This window comes from Oncorhynchus masou, chromosome 24 (assembly GCF_036934945.1).
Source record: "Oncorhynchus masou masou isolate Uvic2021 chromosome 24, UVic_Omas_1.1, whole genome shotgun sequence".
In the NCBI taxonomy this organism is placed as follows: domain Eukaryota; kingdom Metazoa; phylum Chordata; class Actinopteri; order Salmoniformes; family Salmonidae; genus Oncorhynchus; species Oncorhynchus masou.
In genome coordinates this window covers 88,178,454-88,203,046 of record NC_088235.1, presented here as the reverse complement: position 1 = coordinate 88,203,046, position 24,593 = coordinate 88,178,454, and the positions used below count along the sequence as shown (strand labels likewise).

Genomic DNA, 24,593 nt, shown 5'->3' with positions numbered 1-24,593 from the left:
TGTTACTACTATTGGTTTATTGGTTTATTCAGATCCCTATTAGCTTTTGCCGCAGTAGCAGCTATTCTTCCTGGTGTCCACAAAAAACACAAAACAGGACATGGAACAAAACACAGATTCACTGATAGATAAGGACAGTCACACTAACTTAAAATACAACAATATACCAGCAATACAACAAGAAAAAATATGTAATAAATGTACAAACAAAACAACAACGACAAAAAAAAACGTTTGTTAGTGTGTCTGTGTATGCTATGCGTGTGTTTAACCCCTCACAGTCCCCGTCAATCCATGAAATATTGTTTAATCATTTTTTTAAAGGTAATTTGGCTATTTGTCTGAGTAATTGGAGATAGAAGGGAGTTCCATGGCATCATTGCTCTGTAAAATACTGTGGTTTGCAGTGAATTCGTTTTGGACTTGGGGACTGTGAAGAAATCCCTGGTGGCATATGTATGGGTGTCTGAGCTGAATGTTATTTCATTATGCAGACAATCTGGATTTTTCCTCACAGTAATACTTCTCATAAAAACTAGAAGAGAAGCAGTTCCTCTCGTCAACCCTCAACCAGGAAAGACTGGCATGCTTGTTGTTGATGTTAGTTCTGTGTGTGCTGCTCTGTTTGAGCCAGCTGCAGCTTTGCTAGGTCTTTCTTTGCTGCTCTGTACCATATTACCAGACAGTAATCAAAATTAGGGCAAGAACAGAGCCTTAACAACTAGTACAGTTGATTTGTGTAAAATACACAAAGCATCTTTTTTATAACAGACATGCCCCTCCGCATCTTCACAACAACTTTGTCAATATGACTTGACTATTACAATTGACCATCCAATGTTATATGATTCAGCAGTCCATCAACCAGGTGGTGTGTTTACGTGTGTGTGTGCTATGGGAGACATACACTCAAACATCCTATTAGTAAGAAATACACTCAAACATATGTATGTATTGTAAAACTGACAGTAATGTGTACTGTCAGTTCATTTAAAGGTCCACTCTTATAATAATTTCCTTTTGAGTCAGGAGATGAAAACGATCTATACCCTGAGAATAATAATGTTCTTGCTACTGAAGGCCTTGGAAGTAGGCTTCACTCAGGCAAACACCATCACCCACAAGAAGAATCTCTGTTCTCCTAGAAGGCACTTAGTCAAACAGGAAACACATTAGCATGTACACAGTACACACCACAATTGTGTGTGTGGATGGAACACTGTATTTGAAAATCATTTTCGGATCACTAGGTTTTTGCAAAAAGCCATTATGCTCTCTAGTGTGCATTCCGCTGTCAGTGATTCAGCCAAAAGAGACGATCAGTTTAAGTATCATAGTAATATGATGTAATGACAGTTATTAAGTGATAACCCTGATGGAGAAATGGAAGAAACTATTATTATGTACAAAAATGAGCCTCTGAGATAATTACATGTTTCTTAGTGTTTGAAAATGTTGTGATATTAATATTGTTCTTTGGTCAGGAACTTTTATGTACCTATGAAAATCTACACCTATGAAATCTGTTAGATGTACATACTACCTTCAACACTTCTCCTATGGTGGCCTACATGTAATGTGTATGGAGGCCACCCAATGTCTTGTAGCCCGAGGGTTGATTGACACACCAAAAGTCAGAGAAGAGCAACAATATTGACAGGAGAGATGAGAAAAAATCTTAAAGAATAGAAGCAGCAGTGAAAAGTTGAATTGATATTCAACAGGTGTGATAGTGGATGACAAAAGCAGGGAGAAAGGCGTGCGTGCGCGTGCATGCGCGTGCGTGCGTGTGAGAAAGAGATGGCTTAAAACCAATCTATATCCAAAACCTTTTTGGCAGCAAGAATGGGTCACAGTCACAAGTAGGGCTGTGGTGGTCATGAAATGTTCTCAGCCGGTTATTGTCATGCCAAAGACTGCCGGTCCACGGTCATTTCCGTTAATTAACATAAACACGTTTAGCATCTCTAGGCCTCCACACATACAAGTCGCTGATGCACCTCTTTTCAACATCTACAGACCAATTGACTTTTTCCACATTTTGTTAGGTTACAGCCTTATTTTAAAATTGATTAAATTATTTTTCCCCCACACAATACCCCATAATGACAAAGCTAAAACACTTTTTTTTTTTAAATGTTTGCTAATTTATAATCACATTTACATAAGTATTCAGACCCTTTACTAAGTACTTTGTTGAAGCACGTTTGGCAGCAATTACATCCTCGAGTGTTCTTGGGTATGACACTACAAGCTTGGCACACCTGTATTTGGCTGTGTGCTTAGGGTCGTTGTCCTGTTGGAAGGTGAACCTTTGCCCTAGTCTGAGGTACTGAGCATGTTTTCATCAAGGATCTCTCTGTACTTAGCTCTGTTCATCTTTGTCTCGATCCTGACTAGTCTCGCAGTCCTTGCCACAGAAAAACACCCCCACACTATGATGCTGCCACCATCATCCTTCACAGTAGGGATGGTGCCAGGTTTCCTCCAGACGTGATGCTTGGCATTCAGACCAAATAGTTTAATCTTGGTTTCATCAGACCAGAGGATCTTGTTTCACATGGTCTGAGAGTCTGTCATGTGCCTTTTACTGAGGAGTGGCTTCCATCTGGCCAGTCCACCATAAAGGCCAGATTGGTGGAGTCCTGCAGAGACAGCTGTCCTTCTGGAAGGTTCCCCCATCTCAAGAGGAACTCTAGAGCTCTTTCAGAGTGACCATAGGGTTCTTGGTCACCTCCCTGACCAAGGCCCTTCTCCTCCGATTGCTCAGTTTGGCTGGGCGGCCAGCTCTAGGAAGAGTTGACACAAGAGTTGACACAATGCTGTCTCGGTGCTCTACTGACAATTCCTTCGACTTCACGGCTTGGTTTTTATTCTTACATGCACTATCAACTGTGGGACCTTATATAGACAGCTGTGTGTCTCATAGAAAAGGGTCTGAATACCTATGTAAATAAGGTATTTCTGTTTTTAATACATTTGCAAACATTTCTCAAAACCTGTTTTTGCTTTGTTTTTATGGGGTATTGTGTGATTATTAATTTTTAAATCCATTTTAGAATAAGGCTGTATGTAACGTAACAATGTGGAAAAAGTCAATGGGTCTGAAAACTTTCCGAAGGCACTGTAGTTGCCATGGTAATAATGACATCAAGGCCGTGAAAGCGAAACTGTCTCTGTTTCAGCATGATGTACAGGGAATTTGGAAATTAGATTGTATTGTCTGTGAAACCCAGATGATGTGTCCACTGAACTCTCAGACTGATTCAACAGTACTTTGGATGACAGAAGTTGTGGGGATTCAACCACAGCGGAACTCAAATATCAAAGCATCTAAATACAGGCGTGACAGAAGGGAGGGTGAGAGAAAGAGACTTTTTGGAAATTAAGACATTTTGGTTATAATTTCAGACATTCCTGAAAATTACAGCTATGCTCTTAGAAGGAAAATAAGATTTACAACAAATTAATGCATTTTCCTAGTCATGTATGCAGCCCTTTTTTAATTAATATAAATTACTCACATAATCAGTTTCATTATGGTTATGAGGAGATGGGCTTACTTTCCCTTAAGCCTGAATGTTCGACACTAACATTACATAGTTGCCATCAAATTCCCATTTCCAGTTTAAGGCACAACAAAACCTTTTTGAGATTGAAGTCCTCATAGAGGTCAGAAATGTCTGTTCGTTTCTGTAAACCTTTCAACAATATTACAGAGAGCATTGACAATGACTAGCATTCAGAGTATATCACTTTACTTTGTCTTCTTGCTTTTTGACTTTTTATTCTTCCCTCCAGCTTTGGATGCCTCATCCTGCAAAACAATAAAAGAACATTGAATAAAAGAAGGAAAATAGAAAAGACAAAGAGTACCACTTCATGACAAAGCTGGAAAACATACAGTAATTATCCTCAACCAGTGACTTGTTTACCTTATAATCAGCGTATTAGATGTATACGCCTTCAGTGTAGTTGCATAGCAAATGACTACCAATGTTTCACCTGAATACGCATATTCCCCTGATCTGAATCAAGAAATGAGATGTGACCATCATGTTGCATTCATTATTCCACAAGACCACATTGGCCAGACAACTCGCTGAATGAGGGAGAGCTTGGTTTGTTGTTTTGGAAAGCTTTGAAAGTCTGAAGAAGTGTTCTATTGAAAAAGTGTCACAGCCGGCCATGACCGTGAGACCCATGAGGCGGCGTACAATTGGACCAGCGTCGTCCGGGTTAGGAGAGGGTTTGGCCGGACAGCATTTCCTTATCTCATCGTGCTCTAGTGACTCCTTGTGGCGAGCCGGGTGCCTGCTAACTGAATTTGGTCGTTAGTTGGACGGTGTTTCCTCTGACACATTGGTTATGCTGGCTTTCGGGTTGAGCGAGTAGCGTGTCAAGAAGCAGTGCGGCTTGGCAGGGTTGTGTTTCGGAGGACGCATGGCTTTTGACCGTCGCCTCTCCCTAGTCCATAGGGGAGTTGCAGCGATGAGAGAAGACTAACTACCAATTGGATATCACGAAATCGGGAAGAAAAAGGGGTAAAAAAATGTATTCAAATATACAGTGCCTTAGGAAAGTATTCAGACCCCTTGACTTTTTCCACATTTTGTTACAATACAGCCTTATTCTAAAATGGATTAAATAAATCAAATCATGAGCAATCTACACACAATACCCCATAATGACAACGCAAAAACAGTTTTTTTTTTTCTGCAAACGTATAAAAAAGTTACACAGAAATACCTTATTTACATAACTATTCAGACCCTTTGCTATGAGACTCGAAATTGAGCTCAGGTTCATCCTGTTTCCATTGATTATTCTTGACATGTTTCAACAACTTGATTGGAGTCCACCTGTGGTACATTCTATTGATTGGACATGATTTGGAAAGGCACATACCTGTCTATATAAGTTCCCACAGCTGACAGTGCATGTCAGAGCAAAAACCAAGCAACGAGGTCGAAGGAATTGTCCGTAGAGCACTTTGACAGGATTGTTGTCGAGGCACATATCTGGGAAAGGGTACCAAACAATTTTTGCAGCATTTAAGATCCCCAAGAACACAGTGGCCTCCATCATTCTTAAATATAATAAGTTTGGAACCACCAACACTCTTCCTAGAACTGGCCTCCCAGCCAAACTAAGCAATCAGGGGAGAAGGGCCTTGGTCAGGGAGGTGACCAAGAACCCAATGGTCACTCTGACAGAGCTCTAGAGTTCCTCTGTGGAGATGGGAGAACCTTCCAGAAGGACAACCATCTCTGAAGCACTCCGCCAATCAGGCCTTTATGGTAAACTGGCCAGACGCAAGCCACTCCACAGTAAAAGGCACATGACAGCCCGCTTGAAGTTTGCCAAAAGGCACCTCAAGGACTCTCAGACTATGAGAAACAAGATTCTCTGGTCTGATGAAACCAAGATTAAACTCTTTGGTCTGAATGCCAAGCGTCACGCCTGGAGGAAACCTGGAACCATCCCTATGGTGAAGCATTGTTGTAGCAGCATCATGCTGTGGGGATGTTCTTCAGAGGCAGGGACTGGGAGACTTGCCAGGATTGAGACAAAGATAAACGGAGCAAAGTACAGAGAGATACCTGATGAAAACCTGCTCCAGAGTGCTCAGGACCTCAGAATGGGGCGAAGGTTCACCTTCCAACAGGACAACGACCCTAAGCACACAGCCAAGATAAAGCAGGAGTGGATTTGGGACAAGTCTCTGAATGTTCAGACCTGAACCCAATCGAACATCTCTAGAGAGACCTGAAAATAGCTGTGCAGCAACACTCCCCATCCAACCAGACAGAGCTTGAGAAGATCTGCAGAGAAGAAAGGGAGAAACTTTCCAAATCAGGTGTGCCAAGCTTTTAGTGTCATACCCATGAAGACTCGAGGCTGTAATCGCTGCCAAAGGTGCTTCAACAAAGTACTGAGTAAAGGGTCTGAATACTTATGTAAATGTGATATTTCAGTTTTTTCTTTAAATAGAAATTAGCAAACATTTCTAAAAAACTGTTTTTGCTTTGTAAATATGGGGTATTGTGTGTAGATGACTGAGAGAAAAAAAAAAAATTAATCAATTTTAGGAACGTATCAAAAATGTGGAAAAAGTCAACGGGTCTGAATACACACACACACACACACACACACACACACACACACACACACACACACACACACACACACACACACACACACACACACACACACACACACACACACACACACACACACACACACACACACACACACACACACACACACACACACACACAAAAGTTTGGGGTCACTTAGACATTTCCTTGTTTTTGAAAGAACAGCACATTTTTCATCCATTAAAATAACATCAAATTGATCAGAAATACAGTGAAGACATTGTAAATGTTGTAAATGACTATTGTAGCTGGAAGTGGCAGATTTTTTATGGAATATCTACATAGGTGTACCGATGCCTATTATCAGCAACCATCACTCCTGTGTTCCAATGGCACGTTGTGTTAGCTAATCCAAGTTTAACATTTTAATAGGAAAACCCTTTTGCAATTTTGTTAGCACAGCTAAAAACTTTTGTTCTGATTAAAGAAGCACAAAACTGGCTTTCTTTAGACTAGTCGAGTATCTGGAGCATCAGCATTTGTGGGTTTGATTACAGGCTCAAAATGGCCAGAAACAAAGTCCTTTTTTTGAAACTCATCAGTCTATTCTTGTTCTGAGAAATGAAGGCTATTCCATGCGAGAAATTGCCAAGAAACTGAAAATCTCGTACAACGCTGTGTACTACTCCCTTCACAGTACAGCACAATCTGGCTCTAACTAGAGTAAAAAGAGGAGTGGGAGGCCCCGGTGCACAACTGAGCAAGAGGACAAGTACATTAGAGTGTCTAGTTTGAGAAACAGATGCCTCACAAGTCCTCAACTGGCAGCTTCATTAAATAGTACCCGCAAAACACCAGTCTCAACATCAACAGTAAAGAGGCAACTCTGGGATGCTGGCGTTCTTGGCAGAGTTGCAAAGAAAAAGCCAATAACAAGAAAAGATTAAGATGGGCAAAAGAACAGACACTGGACAGAGGAACTGCATCCCGGAGTTGCCTCTTCACTGTTGACGTTGAAACTGGTGTTTTGTAGTTAAACATCATTCAGTTTAACTGAATCCGCTCTGACCTTGTCCCACTTTCCATAAATAAATAACATTTGTTTCAGATAAGTAGAGGAGAAAGTTTCCATTAGACTTTCAGATTAGATTCTGCTCCTGCTTATGTCAAAAGCTTTCCAACAACGAGGAACGTAAAAACAATTCCCCATCAAGCTTGATATTACAAACAAACATTTAAACTTATATATAGATGGAACATACATTTTGCACACAGTATTCATTTTGAATTACATCCAAGGTCTTGTTCAACATTCAGACTAAAGTCACTAAATGTATATACTTTAGTGTGGACTTATGCCAAACTTGGACACATTACTAATAGGGAGAGAGGGTCTCACCGCAGAGGATGTGTACCCCTCCTGGACCAGGATGTTCCTGGCAGAGTTGTTGATATGTTTGAAACGGTCTGGACCCAGCAGGATCCCTCCATACCAGCGAGACACAACCACCAGCACATTCCGCACATCCAGGATCTGAGGTAGAACAACAGAGTGGTGTTGACACAGAGGCACATGATGGATGTGGTAGCTACTGTATGTGTGGATGTTGATGATCGGTTTGGCATAGACTCAAATCACATGACAGATATGAATCACAAATAATGGCTGTTTGGGAATGATTATAAAACCGATGTTAAGCAATAAAGATAGGCATACAGACATGTTTTCCTCTCCCAAGATAAAGAGAAAATTGTTGTGCAAGGATTGCTCCCACGGCAAAATATAGATAACAGACTTAATAGCTGGCACCTTCCCTTAACAGATGATTTATGTCAACAAGTGTGCTTGGAGATTTGGATGAGCAACATTCTGGTCACTTGTCCATGTACCCAAGCACCTCCTCATGTGTCATATCAAAGAGGATGTGACGATTAGCAAGACGATTGAACGACCACATGTGACAGGGGATGACTAGTGAACACCCCCTGGAAGCCTGATTTCACCTTTGCAGCTGACACAGGACGCATCATAAAGAATAAGCCTTTATCCAGGAGAATATCTGCCTCGGTCCCTCCGCTGTCAATCAACAGCCCTCTACGCAGCAGGGGAGAATTTGGCTATGGGAGACCACGCCAATGCCATCTTTCTATTTACTGTAATAATAAACGTCTCCCTTTATTCTCTGCTCCGCACTTCACATTCGTACTGCCAAAATGAGTAAATGCTAAATTCAAAACGAAGAAGGGGTCTGAGAGGAAAATATATGAGAGAAAAACAGATTAAGAATCAGCCCTCAAAGTAAAGTGCCTGTCAGTGTTGAGAGGTTCAAGTAGAACATTAATCAGAATCTTACCCAAAAGCACCTGGGTGGTAGTGGTGGGGGTGAGCATTAGACTGAAGGCTCTTCTCTTCACTTGTTAGGTCAGATTCAGTGACAATGGAAGAATGATGACATACAGTCAGGTCCAAAATTATTGGCATCCTTGAGAAAGATGAGCGAAAAAGACTATAAAATAATTCAAATACTGAGCTATATTGTATGCTCAATAAATTGGGGATTTTTGTTTTTATACTAATAAAATTGCTCAAAGAAAGAGATTTTGTTTAACAAGTAATATTTTTTTACTCAAAAAGGTAGGGTCCAAAATTATTGACACCCCGTTTATCAATACCTTTTAATACATTTCTAAAATGTTTTATGAGTTGGAGAACATATTGGGAAGGATCTTAGACCATTCCTCCATACAGAATCTTTCTAGATCCTTGATATCCATTGTCTGCGGTTATGGACTGTCCTCTTCAATTCAAACCACAGGTTTTCAATGGGGTTCAAGTCCGAAGACTGAGATGGCCATTGCAAAATGTAAATGATAAATTGGGTGGTTCAAGCCCTGAATGCTATTTAAGCAATAAGGCACAAGGAGGTGTGGTATATGGCCAATATACCACGGCTAAGGGCTGTTCTTACGTACAACGTAACAAGGAGTGCCTGGATACAGCCCTTAGCCGTGGTATATTGGCCATATACCTCAAACACCCAAGGTGTCTTATTGCTATTATAAACTGGTTACCAATGTAATTAGAGCAATACAAATTAATATTTTGTCATACCTGTGATATATAGTTTGATATACCACGGCTGTCAGCCAATCAGCATTAAGGGATCGAACCACCCAGTTTATAATGCTTAATTAACCATTTCTTTGTGGATTTTGATTTGTGCTTGGGGTTGGGGTTATTGTATTACTGGAAGATCCACTTGCAGCCAAGTGTCAGCCTCTTGGCTAAAATGTCCTGCTACTTGGTAAAGTTCATGATGTCATTGACCTTAACAAGGGCCAAAGCACCAGGGTATGCAAAATAGCCCTAGAACATCAAAGATCCGCCACCATATTTTACAGTAGGTATGAGGTACTTTCTGTATACTTCCGTTTTTCGACACCACTGGTGTTTGTGGCCAAAGAGCTCATGTCATCTGAACCTCGCACCGTCTGGAGTTTGATAAACTGCATTCCTCGATTGGAACATGTGCTATGGTCATAAATCAGTCTCCATTGAACAGACTCAGTGCAACCTATAATCCAAAATCAGATTGTCCAGAGCATAGATAGAACAACGTCCTGTGGGGTTCAGGATGAACCATTCAGCTCAGTACAAATTCCTCTCAAGATGTCTTATCCCACTCAGATATTGCTATTGTTTTTGAAAAGGGGCTACCATCAAAGGCAGATTAATCTGAGAAACGTGTAAACAAGACTCTGGACTCCAGCAGAGAAATCCAATGAGACATTTCACTGTGGTGCACTCATAGTCTGACATTTGGCATTCTTGCAAGCTGATGTTATGGATGAATACAAATGCATGAAAACGATTTGATTGTTAGAGCCTCAGTCTGTACCCACTAATATTGACTGAAACAGGAATGAATGCTTGCTTGATTATATAATGGCATGAGTACTCGAATGGACATCAAAGATCAATCTTTAACTAGATATTCCAAAAAAAAAATCAAATACTATAAAATGATTTGGTGGAATGTGCTTTGTGGCTGCCCGAATGAGCAAGTACATTTTTTTCTTAAAGTCAGTGTTAATTTGCTTTGACTCTAGTGTTCCATTTGTACATGTGCATTTGCGGGTCACAACAAAAACGAAACCTACTTCAAGCCAAGCATCACACCGTCGTTCACTCAATTGCATTCCAGCCACTCCCTGCGCACACAAGCTCCCGATAGGCCAACACAAATAAATAAATGGCTATAAAAAAGTATGTAACTGATGAGTCCTAGGGTTGCCAACTGTCCCATATTAGCCGGGATGTTTCTTATATTGCGCCAAATTGGTTTGTCCCATACGGGATCCCTCTTGTCCTATATATTCATCCAATCACAGTATAGTTTAAACGCGCCAATTCCTGTAAAGTAATTTCTGTTGTTGTTCGGTCGGTTTGGCATATCAAGGAAATATGGTAGGGAATTATCAATTGGCCATGGAGGGGAGAATGACCTAACTCAGCATGCATCCACAGAAATGCACAAGAAGGCCCCCTAGCTAAAGGTGCTAGCAATATTGGTGCATTCTTCTTGACGTCTACAGCGGAAACTAAGAGAATTGGAAAGCACCACTCCATTTACCAGTTATTGAGCAGTGCCAACAATTGCATTCTGAAAGCTAATTACATAGCTTATAATGCCTGCAAGCACGCTTGTGTTCAGCTGTCAGTTGATATTGAGACAATTGTTTTAATGAGCTACAGCCACATATCAGTATCTGCTTCCCGAAGAGAGGAACTGCGTGAGGAACTGCATGCATTTTTCACCTTTGTTCACATTGAGTGGCGTGAAATTCTGCGACATGTTTGCACACGATGGCTCCCTCTTCATCCAGCTGTCGATCGTCTCCTGCAAAGCTGGCCAGGTCTTACTTCATACTTTAGGTCCCTTGAGGAGACCTGTCCTGTGGCACTGAAGCGGTATTTTTGAGTATGAAGAAAAAACAAAAGTAGCTGAGATGTATCTGTGCTTTTTCCACAATGTGGGGGGTGTTGATGACCAACTCGTAAAAAAGCTGGAGGAAACAATGCTCTGCATCACAGCTGATGGACAAACAATTGTCAAAGGTCAAAGCAGCAACAGGACTTTGTGAAGTTCTATGACGCTGTCATTACATACATTGACAAGTGGTTTGATTTCTCACCGGAAACTGAAACTGATCGGCCTCTATGAGCAGCTCTCCTTCCCTGACCTGGAGCAGGTGGTGGTGGCCCTCAACATGACAGAGACAGTCAGTATGGACCAACTCTATGAAGAGTGTTGTGCTAGCCGGGAGGAAATACAGAAAGCCAGACAGGATGCCACAAAAAGACAACTTGATCAACATGTTCAGGATTGTCTCATTTGTCCTCAGTGTGCCAGGCTCAAATGCTTTTGTAGAGTATTTTCTCTCTGATGACCATTAAATGGTCCGACTCAAGAAACAGATGCAGCACAGAGCTGATCAAAAATGAACTTCAAATATCTGTGAACTGTGACTTGTCATGTAAGGACTTCTCTCTGGCTATGCAAAAGGACAAAGGACTGCTTGAATCAGTCAAGTGCAACAAAAAAAACAAGTAGACTTGGTGAGTGACTCATACCCCTCTTTTCTATTTTAAATGTTGTTGTTTTTTGCTGTAAAGGCCCAAATTGTGATTTCTTTGATCATTCATTTTGAGGTTTACTCACATAAGTTTACATAATGATACAGTTTTAGTAAAGCTATAGACTAAAGGGAATATACAAATGTTTTGCCTTTCCAATTGAATACGAATATACACTGTATATTCATTCATTCATTCACACAACACCATACCCACACCGCCGTGGCACCGTGCACTGGCACGCCACCTTTATCCCTTATTTGGTAGTGAGAAAGTTGGCAACCCTACCGATGACATACACAAGCTACATTCCTTACCAAATGACAAACGTTTTATCACAAATTCAAAATGGACTGGTTGACGGAAGTAGGAAAATATGTTCCACAACAAGCTGCAGTTTTGGAATAATTGCTTTCCGTCTATCTTCCGCTTAAGCTACTTTGAAAACTGCTAGTGCCATTTAGAACTGGTTAACCTAGGCTTTAACCCCCCTAAGTAGACAAGTTCCATCAGAATCATTAAGCATAGGCCTACTCAGCAAACAGATGTTGTGGTCGTAATTCATCACCATGCAGTGCCCAATGTGGAATTGTTAATCCATTTGGAAAATTCCAAAGGACAGGCAGAATTAAAACACGTCTGTATATTAAAAACTTCTTAGAGCTGAGATCCCGCTAACGGGATCGATATGACAACAGCCAGTGAAAGTGTAGGGCGCCAAATTCTAAACAACAGAAATCCCATAATTAAAATTCCTCAAACAATCAAGTATTTCACACCATTTTAAAATATACACTTCTTGTTTAATCCTACCACAGTGTCCGATTTCAAATAGGCTTTACGGCAAAAGCACCACAACGATTATGTTAGGTCAGAGCCAAGTCACAGAAAAACACAGCCATTTTCCAGCCACAAAAATCAGAAATAGAGATAAAATTAAAAACTAACCTTTGATGATCTTCATCAGATGACACTCATAGGACTTCATGTTACACAATACATGTATGCTTTGTTCGATAAAGTTCATTTTTATATAAAAAAATCTCAGTATACATTGGCGCGTTATGTTCAGTAGTTCCAAAAACATCCGGTGATTTTGCAGAGAGCCATATCAATTTACAGAAATACTCATCATAAATGTTGATGAAAATACAAGTGTTATACATGGAACTTTAGATACACTTCTCCTTAATGCAACCGCTGTGTCAGATTTCAAAAAACCTTTACGGAAAAAGCAAACCATGCATTAATCTGAGTACGGCGCTCAGAGCCCAAACAAGCCAAAAAGATGTCTGCCATATTGTGCAGTCAACAGAAGTCAGAAATAACATTATAAATATTCACTTACCTTTGATAATCTTCATCAGAATGCACTCCCAGGAATCCCAGTTCCACAATAAATGTTTGTTTTGTTCGATAATGTCCATCGTTTATGTCCAAATAGCTCCTTTTGTTAGCGCGTTTTGGTAAACAAATCCAAACTCACGAAGCGCGTTTACTAGGCGCAAACGAAAAGTCAAAAGGTTCCATTACAGTCCATAGAAACATGTCAAATGAAGTATAGAATCAATCTTTAGGATGTTTTAACATAAATCTTCAATAATGTTCCAACCGGAGAATTCCTTTGTCTGTAGAAAAGCAATGGAACAGAGCTCGCTCTCACGTGAACGAGCTTCACGAGCTCAAGGCATTCTGGCAGACCTCTGACTCATTCCCGTATAATTCGCCCCCACTTCACAGTAGAAGCATCAACCAAGGTTCTACAGACTGTTGACATCTAGTGGAAGCCTTAGGAAGTGCAACATGACCAATATCCCACTGTATCTTCAATAAGGAATGAGTTGAAAAACGACCAACCTCAGATTTCCCACTTCCTGGTTGGATTTCTTCTCAGGTTTTTGCCTGCCATATGAGTTCTGTTATACTCACAGACATCATTCAAACAGTTTTAGAAACTTCAGAGTGTTTTCTATCCAAATACCCATATAATATCTAAATATTAGCAACTGGGACTGAGTAGCAGGCAGTTTACTCTGGGCACCTTATTCATCCAAGCTACTCAATACTGCCCCCAGCCATAAGAAGTTAAAAATAAAACATTTGTTTTAAAGACAGTAAAAATGAGTCTCTGCTTGCCACTCAGCATCCCGCTTGCCACTCAGCATCGAGTAAATCGGTCTTCTCACGTAAACGTCTGTAGCATCCGTACAGTTTGACATAAAAACCATTATGGAAAGAAGAGACTCTCACGATGGTGTTCTCTGTTTTACTCAGTGGTGGGCCGTCAGGGCCAGCAAGGCCTTCTCTGCTGGTCTAAACATCATCAGAATATAATTTTTTTACAAATATGTATTAAACTATTCCCAGAGTAAGAGTTATACTCTTCATTTCATAGCTTTCCTCTTGGTTGCACTGCTTCCAGCCCCAGGTTGAGATTTGGAGGGCTGGTCTTTATGTTAGATCTTTTATCCAATCATATTCAGCCATCATGTGTTGCCAGGGGTCTAAAATCTGCCCTCAGGCCTTCAGAATCAACAGTAAGGGCGCTTGTAGCTTAAAGTGAATGGAAATTTAAATTTAGTGTCAACCAATCAGCTTTAGAGTTGGCTATTGTACGCCTGCTGGCTGGCTCCAGTGTTACACAGGAGCCAGCTAGCAGGCGTAGTGCGTGCACGTCTTTTGATTGGATTACCAATATTGAGAGGCAGGTCCTATATGGGCAGGTCTATGCAGAACCTCAGAACTAGGAAACTGAATTTGATAAATAAATTAATTTGCGTACTACTAAGCTGTTTTTTCAACCCACAATGGCGGAAGGAGAAGATATCGATTTGGTCAAGGATATAATTATAACGCCATTCTCAAGACAAACATTTCAAAAAAAGTTAGACATTGTCAGGAGAGGTCGACGCCGACGCTACAAAGCCTGTCACAGGTGGGAAAGGGGTTTGTTCGCCACTTTCAAAGTTCCAACTACGAGCGCTATCAATGGCTCACAGGCTCCGAGAAGCACTGCAAACTGTACTGCTGGGAATGCCTATTATTTGCAAGTGATCGATTTGGTGTTTGGAGCCACACTGGCTTTGCAAACTTGAGTTGTCTAACCAAGGCAGCAACGAGACACCAAAGTACGGCTGGGCACTTACAAGCAATGGTGCTTTTGAAAACTTTTGGGGACACCCGAGTGGATCTACAGCTCAACGAACAAGTGCGCAGGGCAACGAAGCTGCACAATGAAAAGGTATTGTACTCTTCCCCTGCAATTCTCAGAATAAAAATGTCAATTTCAAGGTGATGCAACGCCTGGTTATACTGCGTTTCTGTCTAAATGTATAGTGTTTAGAGCCATGGCATCATAATGATGGTAATAAGAGGTGGATTAATTCGGGTGGGACTGTGTAGGACTTCACTGAAGGCCCAGGCCCCAGGCACGCCACTGGTTTTACTCTATGACCCCCATAAGTGTCACGGAACTTGTCTGAAGGTAACCCGTATGTTAAAAAAAAGATATTGTGTATATATATATATATATATATATATATATATATATATATATATACACACACACACACACACACACACACACACACACACACACACACACACACACACACACACACACACACACACACACGCACACACACACGCACACACACAGTGCATTCGACCCCTTAACTTTTTACACATTTTATTACGTTACAGCCTTATTCTAAAATTAATTAAATAATGTTTCTCCCCCTCATCAATCTACACACAAAACCCCTTAATGACAAAGGAAAAACAGTAAGTCTTTTTGCAAATTTATAAAAAATGAAACAGAAATAATAATATTCAGACCCTTTGCTATGAGACTTGAACAGGTGCATCCTGTTTCCATTGATCATCCTTGAGATGCTTCTACAACTTGATTGGAGCACCTGTGGTAAATTCAATTGATTGGACATGATTTAGAAAAGGCACACACCTCTCTATATAAAGGTCCCACAGTTGACAGTGCATGTCAGAGCAAAACCAAGCCATGAGGTCGAAGGAATTGTCAGTAGAGCTCCGAGACAGGATTGTGTAGAGGCAGAGATCTGGGGAAAGGTACCAAAAGAATTCTGCAGCATTGAAGGTCCCCAAGAACACAGTGGCCTCCATCATTCTTAAATGTAAGAAGTTTGGAACCACCAAGGCACTTCCTAGAGCTGGCCGCCCGGCCAAACTGAGCAATTGCGGGAGAAGGGCCTTGGCCAGGGAGGTGACCAAGAATCCGATGTTCACTCTGACAGAGCTCCAGAGTTTCTCTGTGGAGATGGGAGAACCTTCCAGAAGGACAACCATCTCTGCAGCACTCCACCAAGCAGGCCTTTATGGTAGACTGGCCAGAAAGAAGCCACTCCTAAGGAATGTTTTTCAGAGGCAGAGACTGGGAAACTAGTCAGGATCAAGGGAAAGATGAACGGAGCAAAGTACAGAGTGATCCTTGATGAAAACCTGCTCCAGAGCAGGACTCTTGGAAGATTAGTCCAAATTGGGACTAAAAGAGATCCAAATAAAATAAAATAAAATCCAGAGCGCTCAGGACCTCAGACTGGGGCGAAGGTTCACCTTCCAACAGGACAACGACCCTAAGCACACAGCCAAGACAATGCAGGAGTGGCTTTGTATTTTTTTTTTATAAATTTGCCTAAACTTCTAAAAATCCTGTTTTTGCTTTGGGTATTGCGGTATTGTGTGTAGATGGATTTGGGCAAAAAAACAATAATCCATTTTAGAATAAAGTTGTAATGCAACAAAATGTGGAAAAAGTCAAGGGGTCTGAATACTTTCCGAATGCACTGTGTTTCCTCAGCTTTCTTATCTCCAAGATATAGGACAAACACTGCAAAACCTTGATTCTTATGATTTATTTTTTGACTGTCTTTTTTGCCAATTATTAATGTTATTCAATGCGTTTCTCTGGGCTTTAGTAGTAAAGGCCAAATTCTATATTAGATCAAATCTTTTTTTTCATTCAAAAAGTCATAGTATGACCTTTTTTAAATTTCACCTTTATTTAACCATAGTATGACCATCTTAAAACAATTCCATATGACTAGCATACAGGGGGTGTTTCTTGTACATCAAGCTGCCTCACGCTACAGAAACAGGACATAGGCTCCTACCAAGGCTTGTGCATGGCTACTTATCAAATTGAATCTTAAATAGGATATATTGTACATTACCTTGGACTTAAGATTATATTCAAGTTATAAACAGGAGAGGGTCAGTGAACCTCAAGACCACAGAGGGTTGGTTTGAAAACGTAAAATGAGTCCTTGAGGCATAAGGCAACCGTGTGAATACTGAATGAAGCACGAGAGGGTACAGAGCAAAGTGGACATAGAGCAAAGCACCTGTAGTAAGTGAAGCAGTCGTCCTCCCGCTGCGGTCTCTCCATCATCCTCACAGTCCTGCAGGAAACTCTGCTTTTCTTCACAATATATCCTACAATACAGAGAATATAGGTTGTAGTTGGTTGGGACTTTTAGTATGAGAATGTACTTAAACTGCATGTCTCCTTGAAGGAAACTTTTCAATTCTCTGAATGTCAGCATCTCCTGTTGGGTTAATGACCACCCAGAAAGCATCAAGCATCTTATAAAGGCTCAATGTAACTCATTAAACCTAGCCTATTTACAGCACACATATTGTCAAATAACAATTGATCAACTGTGTGATTAGAGAGATATAAACCCACTGAATATTACAACTTGTTATGTATATTCAAAGCTGGATGCTCTACCTGTATGCATAAATATTGTGAGTGGCACTTGCAATCTTCTTGTTTTCAAACAGCTTGTCAAGAACCATTCTAACCTGAAACACAAAAACAAATCTGTTTGAATTGCCTCCTTTCCTCTAATCATACTCTTAACATTAGAAGTATGGTGGGTACGTCCATCCCTAAAGTACAACTTCTGCATTAAAGACAGAACGGTAGCCTACTCATCTGAGAACTCCTGTGTGGTGCATAAAGATGAGGGTAATCATTGATTCCTCTTCAAACAGATGGCATATCCAACAGAAAGACTAAGATAAAACCCCAAACAGGTTCGGTTGACTCCTACTCTTGACAATATATTAGGTAACTTTATTTCAAAAGTTTGTATAAACAGTTTTCTTATTAAAAAATGCCTACTTGTATATTGGGTGGGTAATCGTAATACTGAAAATGTACAGCATGTAAAAAGAGAACCATACAGTTGTGTAATAGTTAACTGTTAATGCTTATGGTACAATGTGCACTGTAATTACATCTACACAGTTCATGTACTCTCCAGGAAATTACATAATTATCACTGTCTAAATTGCAATTGATGGCAGGTTAGATATGTTTAAAGCAGCTCTTTCCGTTTTCATCCTGAGAACATTTAGCAGCAGGAGCACAGCCTGAGGATGTTTAGTTTTCCATATTGGAAGCACATTAGCATTGAAACTACATCCTCTCCACATGAGCTTTAACTCACAGCTTCTTCTCTCTCCCAACAGGGTAGCATTGTCTAGCATGATTTTGAAGATTTTAAGGCTTGTGATTTACTTCCCTAACTTGTTCTGTGATGGATGTGAGAATATGAATGTTTCATAGTCAGAGAGAGGAGGGAGACAGGAGAGGGCCTACACAGTACCTGTCTAGGTGTTACCACAGGGGCTAAGTGTGGTTGGAAGGTGCTGCGTCTTTCTGTTATCGTCCCCCCCAGTTTTATAGGAGGTAGTTCCTCATCTACAAAGATTTATAAACACAAAAATAAAAGGCACAAGTAAGAACCAATTAACACTGGATTAACACGTGGGCACCAAGCACAATTCAGTTTATATACAAAATGTAAACTGTTCTTTCCTTTCAGATACGATTATAATTAAGGCTTAGAAATGACTTGTTTTTTTATTCTTTCTCTATTCAAGAATATGCAGTCAGTGCCATACCACTTGAGTGATTTTCGAAGAGGTGTACATTCTCTTTGTTCAGCTTCAGATTGCGGTAATCAGGCATTTCTACATCATCCGCCACTTCCTCCTCCTCTGTTGCCATATTTCTCACCTCTGGTTGCTCCACTGTGAGAGAAGTAGAAAGATGGACAGGCTGTGAAATGAATTCAATGTGTATATGTGATTGTGTATCTTTGTGTCCCATGATGCGTTTGAGTGACTTTGAAGGTCCTTTCTGCCTTGACCATATGCCTAATTTACATGGACACCTACCACGCAGGTCCCATCTTCAGATAGTTACCATTGAATGACCGTAAAATGAACAAAATGTTCTAACAATGGGCCTCCCGGGTAGCGCAGTGGTTAAGGGACTCTGGGTTCACCAGAGACTCCACACCCAGGCTCTGTCGTAACTGGCCGCGACCGGGAGGTCCGTGGGGCAACGCACAATTGGCCTAGCGCTGTTCGGGTTAGGGAGGGTATGGCCGGTAGGGATATCCTTGTCTCATCGCGCACCAGCGACTTCTGTGGCGGGCCTGGCGCAGTGCGCGCTAACCAAGGTTGCCAGGTGCGCGGTGTTTCCTCCGACACATTGGTGCGGCTGGTTTCCGGGTTGGATGCGCGCTGTGTTAAGAAGCAGTGTGGCTTGGTTGGGTTGTGTATCGGAGGACGCATGAATTTCAACCTTCGTCTCTCCCGAGCCCGTACGGGAGTTGTAGCGATGAGACATGATAGTAGCTACTAAACAATTGGATACCACGAAATTGGGGAGAAAAAGGGGTAAATATTCAAAAATAATAATAAAAAAAATGTTCTAACAAGACAGATAAAGCCAATTAAGAGGGATAAGTAGAACAAGGGTTACTTTGAATGGTAATATACTGATATTTCTGGGGAAAATTATACTGAAAGGTACAGGTGTACTATACTAAAAAGTACATACAGTGCCTTCAGAAAGAAACTACCAAGCCCATAAAGATGACAAGCATACCCATAACATGATGCAGCCACCACCATGCTTGAAAATATGAAAAGTGGTACTCAGTGATGTATTGTATTTGCCCATTTACATTACATTTAAGTCATTTGGCAGACGCTCTTATCCAGAGCGACTTACAAATTGGTGAATTCACCTTATGACATCCAGTGGAACAGCCACTTTACAATAGTGCATCTAAATCATTTAAGGGGGGGGGGGGGGGGTGAGAAGGATTACTTTATCCTATCCTAGGTATTCCTAACATAACACTTAGTATTCAGTACAATTTCTTTGCAATCTTATTTTAGTGCCTTACTGCAAGCAGGATGCATGTTTTGAAAGCTTCCTTCTTCTCACGTTGTCATTTATGTTAGTATTGTGGAGTAACTACAATGTTGTTGATCCATCCTCAGTTTTCTCCTATCACAGCCATTAAACTCTGTAACAGTTTTTAAAAAATCACCATTGGCCTCATGGTGAAATCCCTGAATGGTTTCCTTCCTCTCCGGCAACTGAGTTAGGAAGAGGGCCTGTATTTTTGTAGTGACCGGGTGTATTAATACATAATCTAAGGTGTAATTAATAACTGCACCATGCTCAAATGGATATTCAGCATTATTAAATATATTTTTTATCTATTTATCAATACGTGCCCTTCTTCGCGAACTAGTGGAAAACCTCCCTGGTCTTTGTTGTTGAATCTGTGTTTGAAATTCACTGCTCGACTGAGGGAGCTTACAGATAATTTTACGTGTGGAGTACAGAGATTGGGTAGTCATTTAAAAATCATGTTAAACACTATTTTTTGCACAAAGAGTTCAGGCAATTTATGTGCCTTGTTAAGCAAATATTTATTCCTGAACTTATTTAGTCAAGATATTTCAGCTTTTAATTTTTTAATAATTTGTAAACATTTCTAAAAACATAATCCACTTTGACATTATGGGGTATTGTGTGTAGATTGTGTGTAGATCAGTGACAGAAAATCGGAATTTAATCCATTTTAAATTCAGTTTTTAAACAACAAAAATGTGGAAAAAGTCCAGTGGTGTTAATACTTTCTTGAAGGCACTGTACAACTACTATATTAAATATACAACGCATAACCAAATTATGCCGTTGAACTTTATGGTGCTATAATGATTATGGAGTCCATGAACATCTACAGTGGGGTCTGAAATTAATGACACCCTTGATAAAGATGAGCAAATATGTCTAACAATCATTCAAATACTGAGCTATACTGTATGCTCAACAAAAGAGATTTTGTTTTACAATAAATATATTTTTTTCTCAAAAAGGTTTTGAGAGGTGAGAGGAAAATGGCACTGATCCTTTTTCTAAAATGTTTAATGAGTTGGATAACACATTGGGAGGTATCTTAGACCATTCAATCCATACAAAATCCTTCCAGATCCTTGATATTCCACGTCTGCAGTTATGGAATGCCCTCTTCAATTCAAACCACAGGTTTTCAATGGGTTTCACATGCTTTCTAGACAACAGATGTAGACTAATGACTGGTTACTTACGGGTCAGTTTCCAACAATGCAGAGTTAAAGATAAACATCAAAAAATAGAAATAGTGACACAAGGAATAAATACACAGTGAATAATGAAAAGAAACAGAGTAAAAATAACATGGTACTGGTACTTCCAGTATATAGCCAAGTCGATGTGCAGGGGTACGAGTTTATTGAGGTAGCTATGTACTATATATATAGGTAGGGGTAAAGTGACTAGATAGGATAGATAATAGACAGTAGAAGCATATTTAACCCCTTTTTTGGGGTAGGCACAATCATGTTTTAAAACGGTGCCGGTTACCTTCAGATTAATCCCCATTTCATTGTGGATTAATATGTGTTTGTGATTATTGTCTTACTGGAAGATCCCCTTGCGGCCAAGTTTCAGCCCCTGGCAGAGGCAACCAGGTTTATCGCTAAAATGTCCTGGTACTAGGTAAAGTTCATGATGCCATTGACCTTAACAAGAGCCTCAGGACCAGTGGAAGCAAAATAATGCCATAACATCAAAGATCCTCCATCATATTTTACAGTAAGGGTTTTTTTTCTGCTTATGCATTGTCATTTCAACACCAAACCCACCACTGGTGTGTGGCCAAAGAGCTCAACTTTCATGTCATCTGACCAAAGTACCAGTTCCAATTCGAGTGCCAATGCCGTTTAGCAAACTCCAGACATTTACATATGTTAGATGAAATAATAATGTAGGTTTTTGGCCACGCACACCAGTGGTGGGATTGGCATTGAAATGAAAATGCATGAACAGAAATGAACCCCATACCTACTGTAAAATATGGTGGTAGACACAATGTAGCTCAGTATTTGAATTATTTATTTTAAGCTGTCATTTTTGCTCATTTTTATCAAGGGTGTCAATAATTTCAGACCCCACTGTATAGGCCTTTTCATCAAATAATCTCAAATCACTTCTCTGACAGTTTTTAATCTAGATAAGGATGCTTCCACAAGTAAAATGATTGCATTTAGAATAGTAGGAGTTCATTAAAAAGGGGAAAACTTTACAATGAGAATACATTTAAATGAAGGTTCAGAGGGCATTAACACCAACCATTTCCCAAATCAGTTGCTCGTTATGGAAGAGGACACAAGCTTCAATTTGAATACAAAATACAATTTTCAACTTGCCTTTTATACTTTTATGAATGTGCTCCAAACTGAATGATTTCCTCTAAAGCAAGGATGCTCTGTGACCTATACCCAGCATCTCATTTTCACAGCATACACATTCTCTGCTTTCTCCCATTTCAGTTGATCATAACAACTGTACAGAGAGAAAGAACATAATTACAATGATAGGACTGCATCCATATTGATGGATTCCATAGTTATTAATTGAAATAGTACTAAATTAAAGCACTGTGCTTAATTAGCTAACAAGTTTAACGGCTTTAGAAAACAGTGAAGAGTTAGAATAATATGGTATCCTGTTTTTCTTAGTGTTCAAAAAGGGGAATAAAAGGCATTAAAACTCATCCATTCATAGAAAACCATTTTCAAAGACAATACAACAAACAACCAAATGTACTTCTCTTTCCTCAGCCTCTTTAAAAAAATATTTGACAAAGGTTTTGTCACAGGCTCACAGCACTGAAAGCCATTACTCAGATACTGATCTTCATTCAGTTAAATTACAGAAACAGGAAAGAGGGCTTTTCATATACCACCCACCAAGTCTTGTGTTCATCTTATCACAATGATGCATGGGAGCACATCAAAGACCTGAATGAAAGACCCCAAGAATTCTGACTGTCATCTCCAAGAAAGGAAAGAGATTGAAATCAATCTTTCTCAATAGTTTTTCTGTCTGAGCTCATTGGCATTAATATATACCTTTATGAGGAAGGCAATGGGTGCACACTTTCATAATTGGATTTCTGGAGTTGGAAAAAATTATTTATTTACTGCCCTCTAGTGATAAAATAAAGCATACTATCAATCTGACGTGACATGCGATTCTCACCTGTGTCTGTGCTTTGGGATTTCTCCAGGAGGAACTCCCGGACCTTCTCCACCCAGAGGTAGAGGATGCTTTCCCCAGTGTTCTCCCTGTTAGGAAAGTCACCACTGGTTAGTTTGATGTCAGTGGAGACATATATACTCAGAGACATGGGTGAGACAGGGTAATGGACTGTAATCAGCAATACCGCAAGCTAACATGGCTTCACCATCAGGAAATCCATCTTTAGGTTAGCATTATGATGGAATCCCCTCCATGTTCAGGGGTAACTATTCTGTGCTTCATGTACAGTAGTCAGTGATTATGAAATCCACTCACACATAGAGCTCCTCAAGGCTGTTGGACAGGGTCTTTCTATCAGGGCCTCGCAACCATGCTGCACTGCATGAGGAGAGAAGGCAGAATATGTCTCAAATGTTAGTATTAATAATTAGCTTTTTTATGCCTGATACATGTTTATCAGAGGTAGTGTAAGTGTACTGTACTGTAAAACCCAACATGTAGACTTACTTTATTTGGTAGACAGGTGGTGCTGCACTCGGGTAATCATGTGGGAGAATGATCTAATTATGGAAATTAAACTCTTGAGTTATTGCTATCATACACTGCTCTGAAACGTTTTAAACACACAAAAATGTAAAAAACAATTACCTGTAAACATGCTTTCAGTTTTGGATAGTCTATATCATCCGTTATTTTGATGCAAAATATTCTTGCTGCTTCATCAATAACACACCATTCGTCACCGTATATGGAGGAAAGTGCCTCGACCTCTTCGATCTGATGAAGAAAATAGTGTAATATTGTGTTATAATAATAATAATGTAGTCATCTAAAAGCAAATTATCTATAAGCTTTCTCTCATGTCTGTTTTTATAGTTGAGTCAAATATATAAAAATATGAATCAAAGTACAAAATGGGTCATACTCTCCACTAATGTGAACTTCAGTCATGCCCAGCCCTGAGTTCTGTTCAACAGTAGGGTACTTACTTGAGATTGAAGATCCCCTGCATTCCCAACATCTATGTTTGCCATTAATTTATCCAAAGCAAGTAAGCAGACAAACACTTCAGTTCATACTTAGAAGTAGTAGTGTTACAGCAGTCTATTCGTACAGTATCAACACAAAATTAGCTCGATAAGAGGCTTGCTTGACATTCTGTATCACCAACTCAGCTGTTGCTCTGACAGGACAAAGAACCACTTCCGGGTCAAGGTTTCACGTACTACCAAAATAAGAGTCCTTATTTGAAACCAGTGATATATACATAATTGTTTGAAACACATGGTGCAATAAGTGGATTAATTAGCTAAACAAATATTATAGCAATCATCACTCATTTTAAATTCAAGAAATGTAAATCAATGTAAAATTCCATATCAATCACTTTCCCCCCACCATTTCATCTTTTGAACAA

At 40.0% G+C, this 24,593-nt stretch overlaps 1 protein-coding gene across 2 annotated transcripts; it reads right to left on the bottom strand.

Annotated features, from left to right (window-relative positions):
* Positions 1-24,363, bottom strand: impact (impact RWD domain protein). 2 transcript variants are annotated; one of them, XM_064935460.1, is made up of 11 exons: positions 24,166-24,363; positions 23,825-23,953; positions 23,684-23,736; positions 23,492-23,554; positions 23,177-23,262; positions 18,688-18,816; positions 18,390-18,484; positions 17,507-17,580; positions 17,118-17,208; positions 7,501-7,635; positions 1-3,817 (listed from the first exon to the last, which is right to left on the bottom strand). In XM_064935460.1, exons 1-11 carry the CDS (start codon positions 24,208-24,210, stop codon positions 3,758-3,760), a joined length of 960 nt encoding a protein of 319 aa, XP_064791532.1. In that variant the 5' UTR covers positions 24,211-24,363; the 3' UTR covers positions 1-3,757. The 2 variants fall into 2 exon arrangements, with proteins under 2 accessions (XP_064791532.1, XP_064791533.1); XM_064935461.1 differs by lacking the exon at positions 7,501-7,635.
* Between the last annotated feature and the right edge of the window lie 230 nt (positions 24,364-24,593).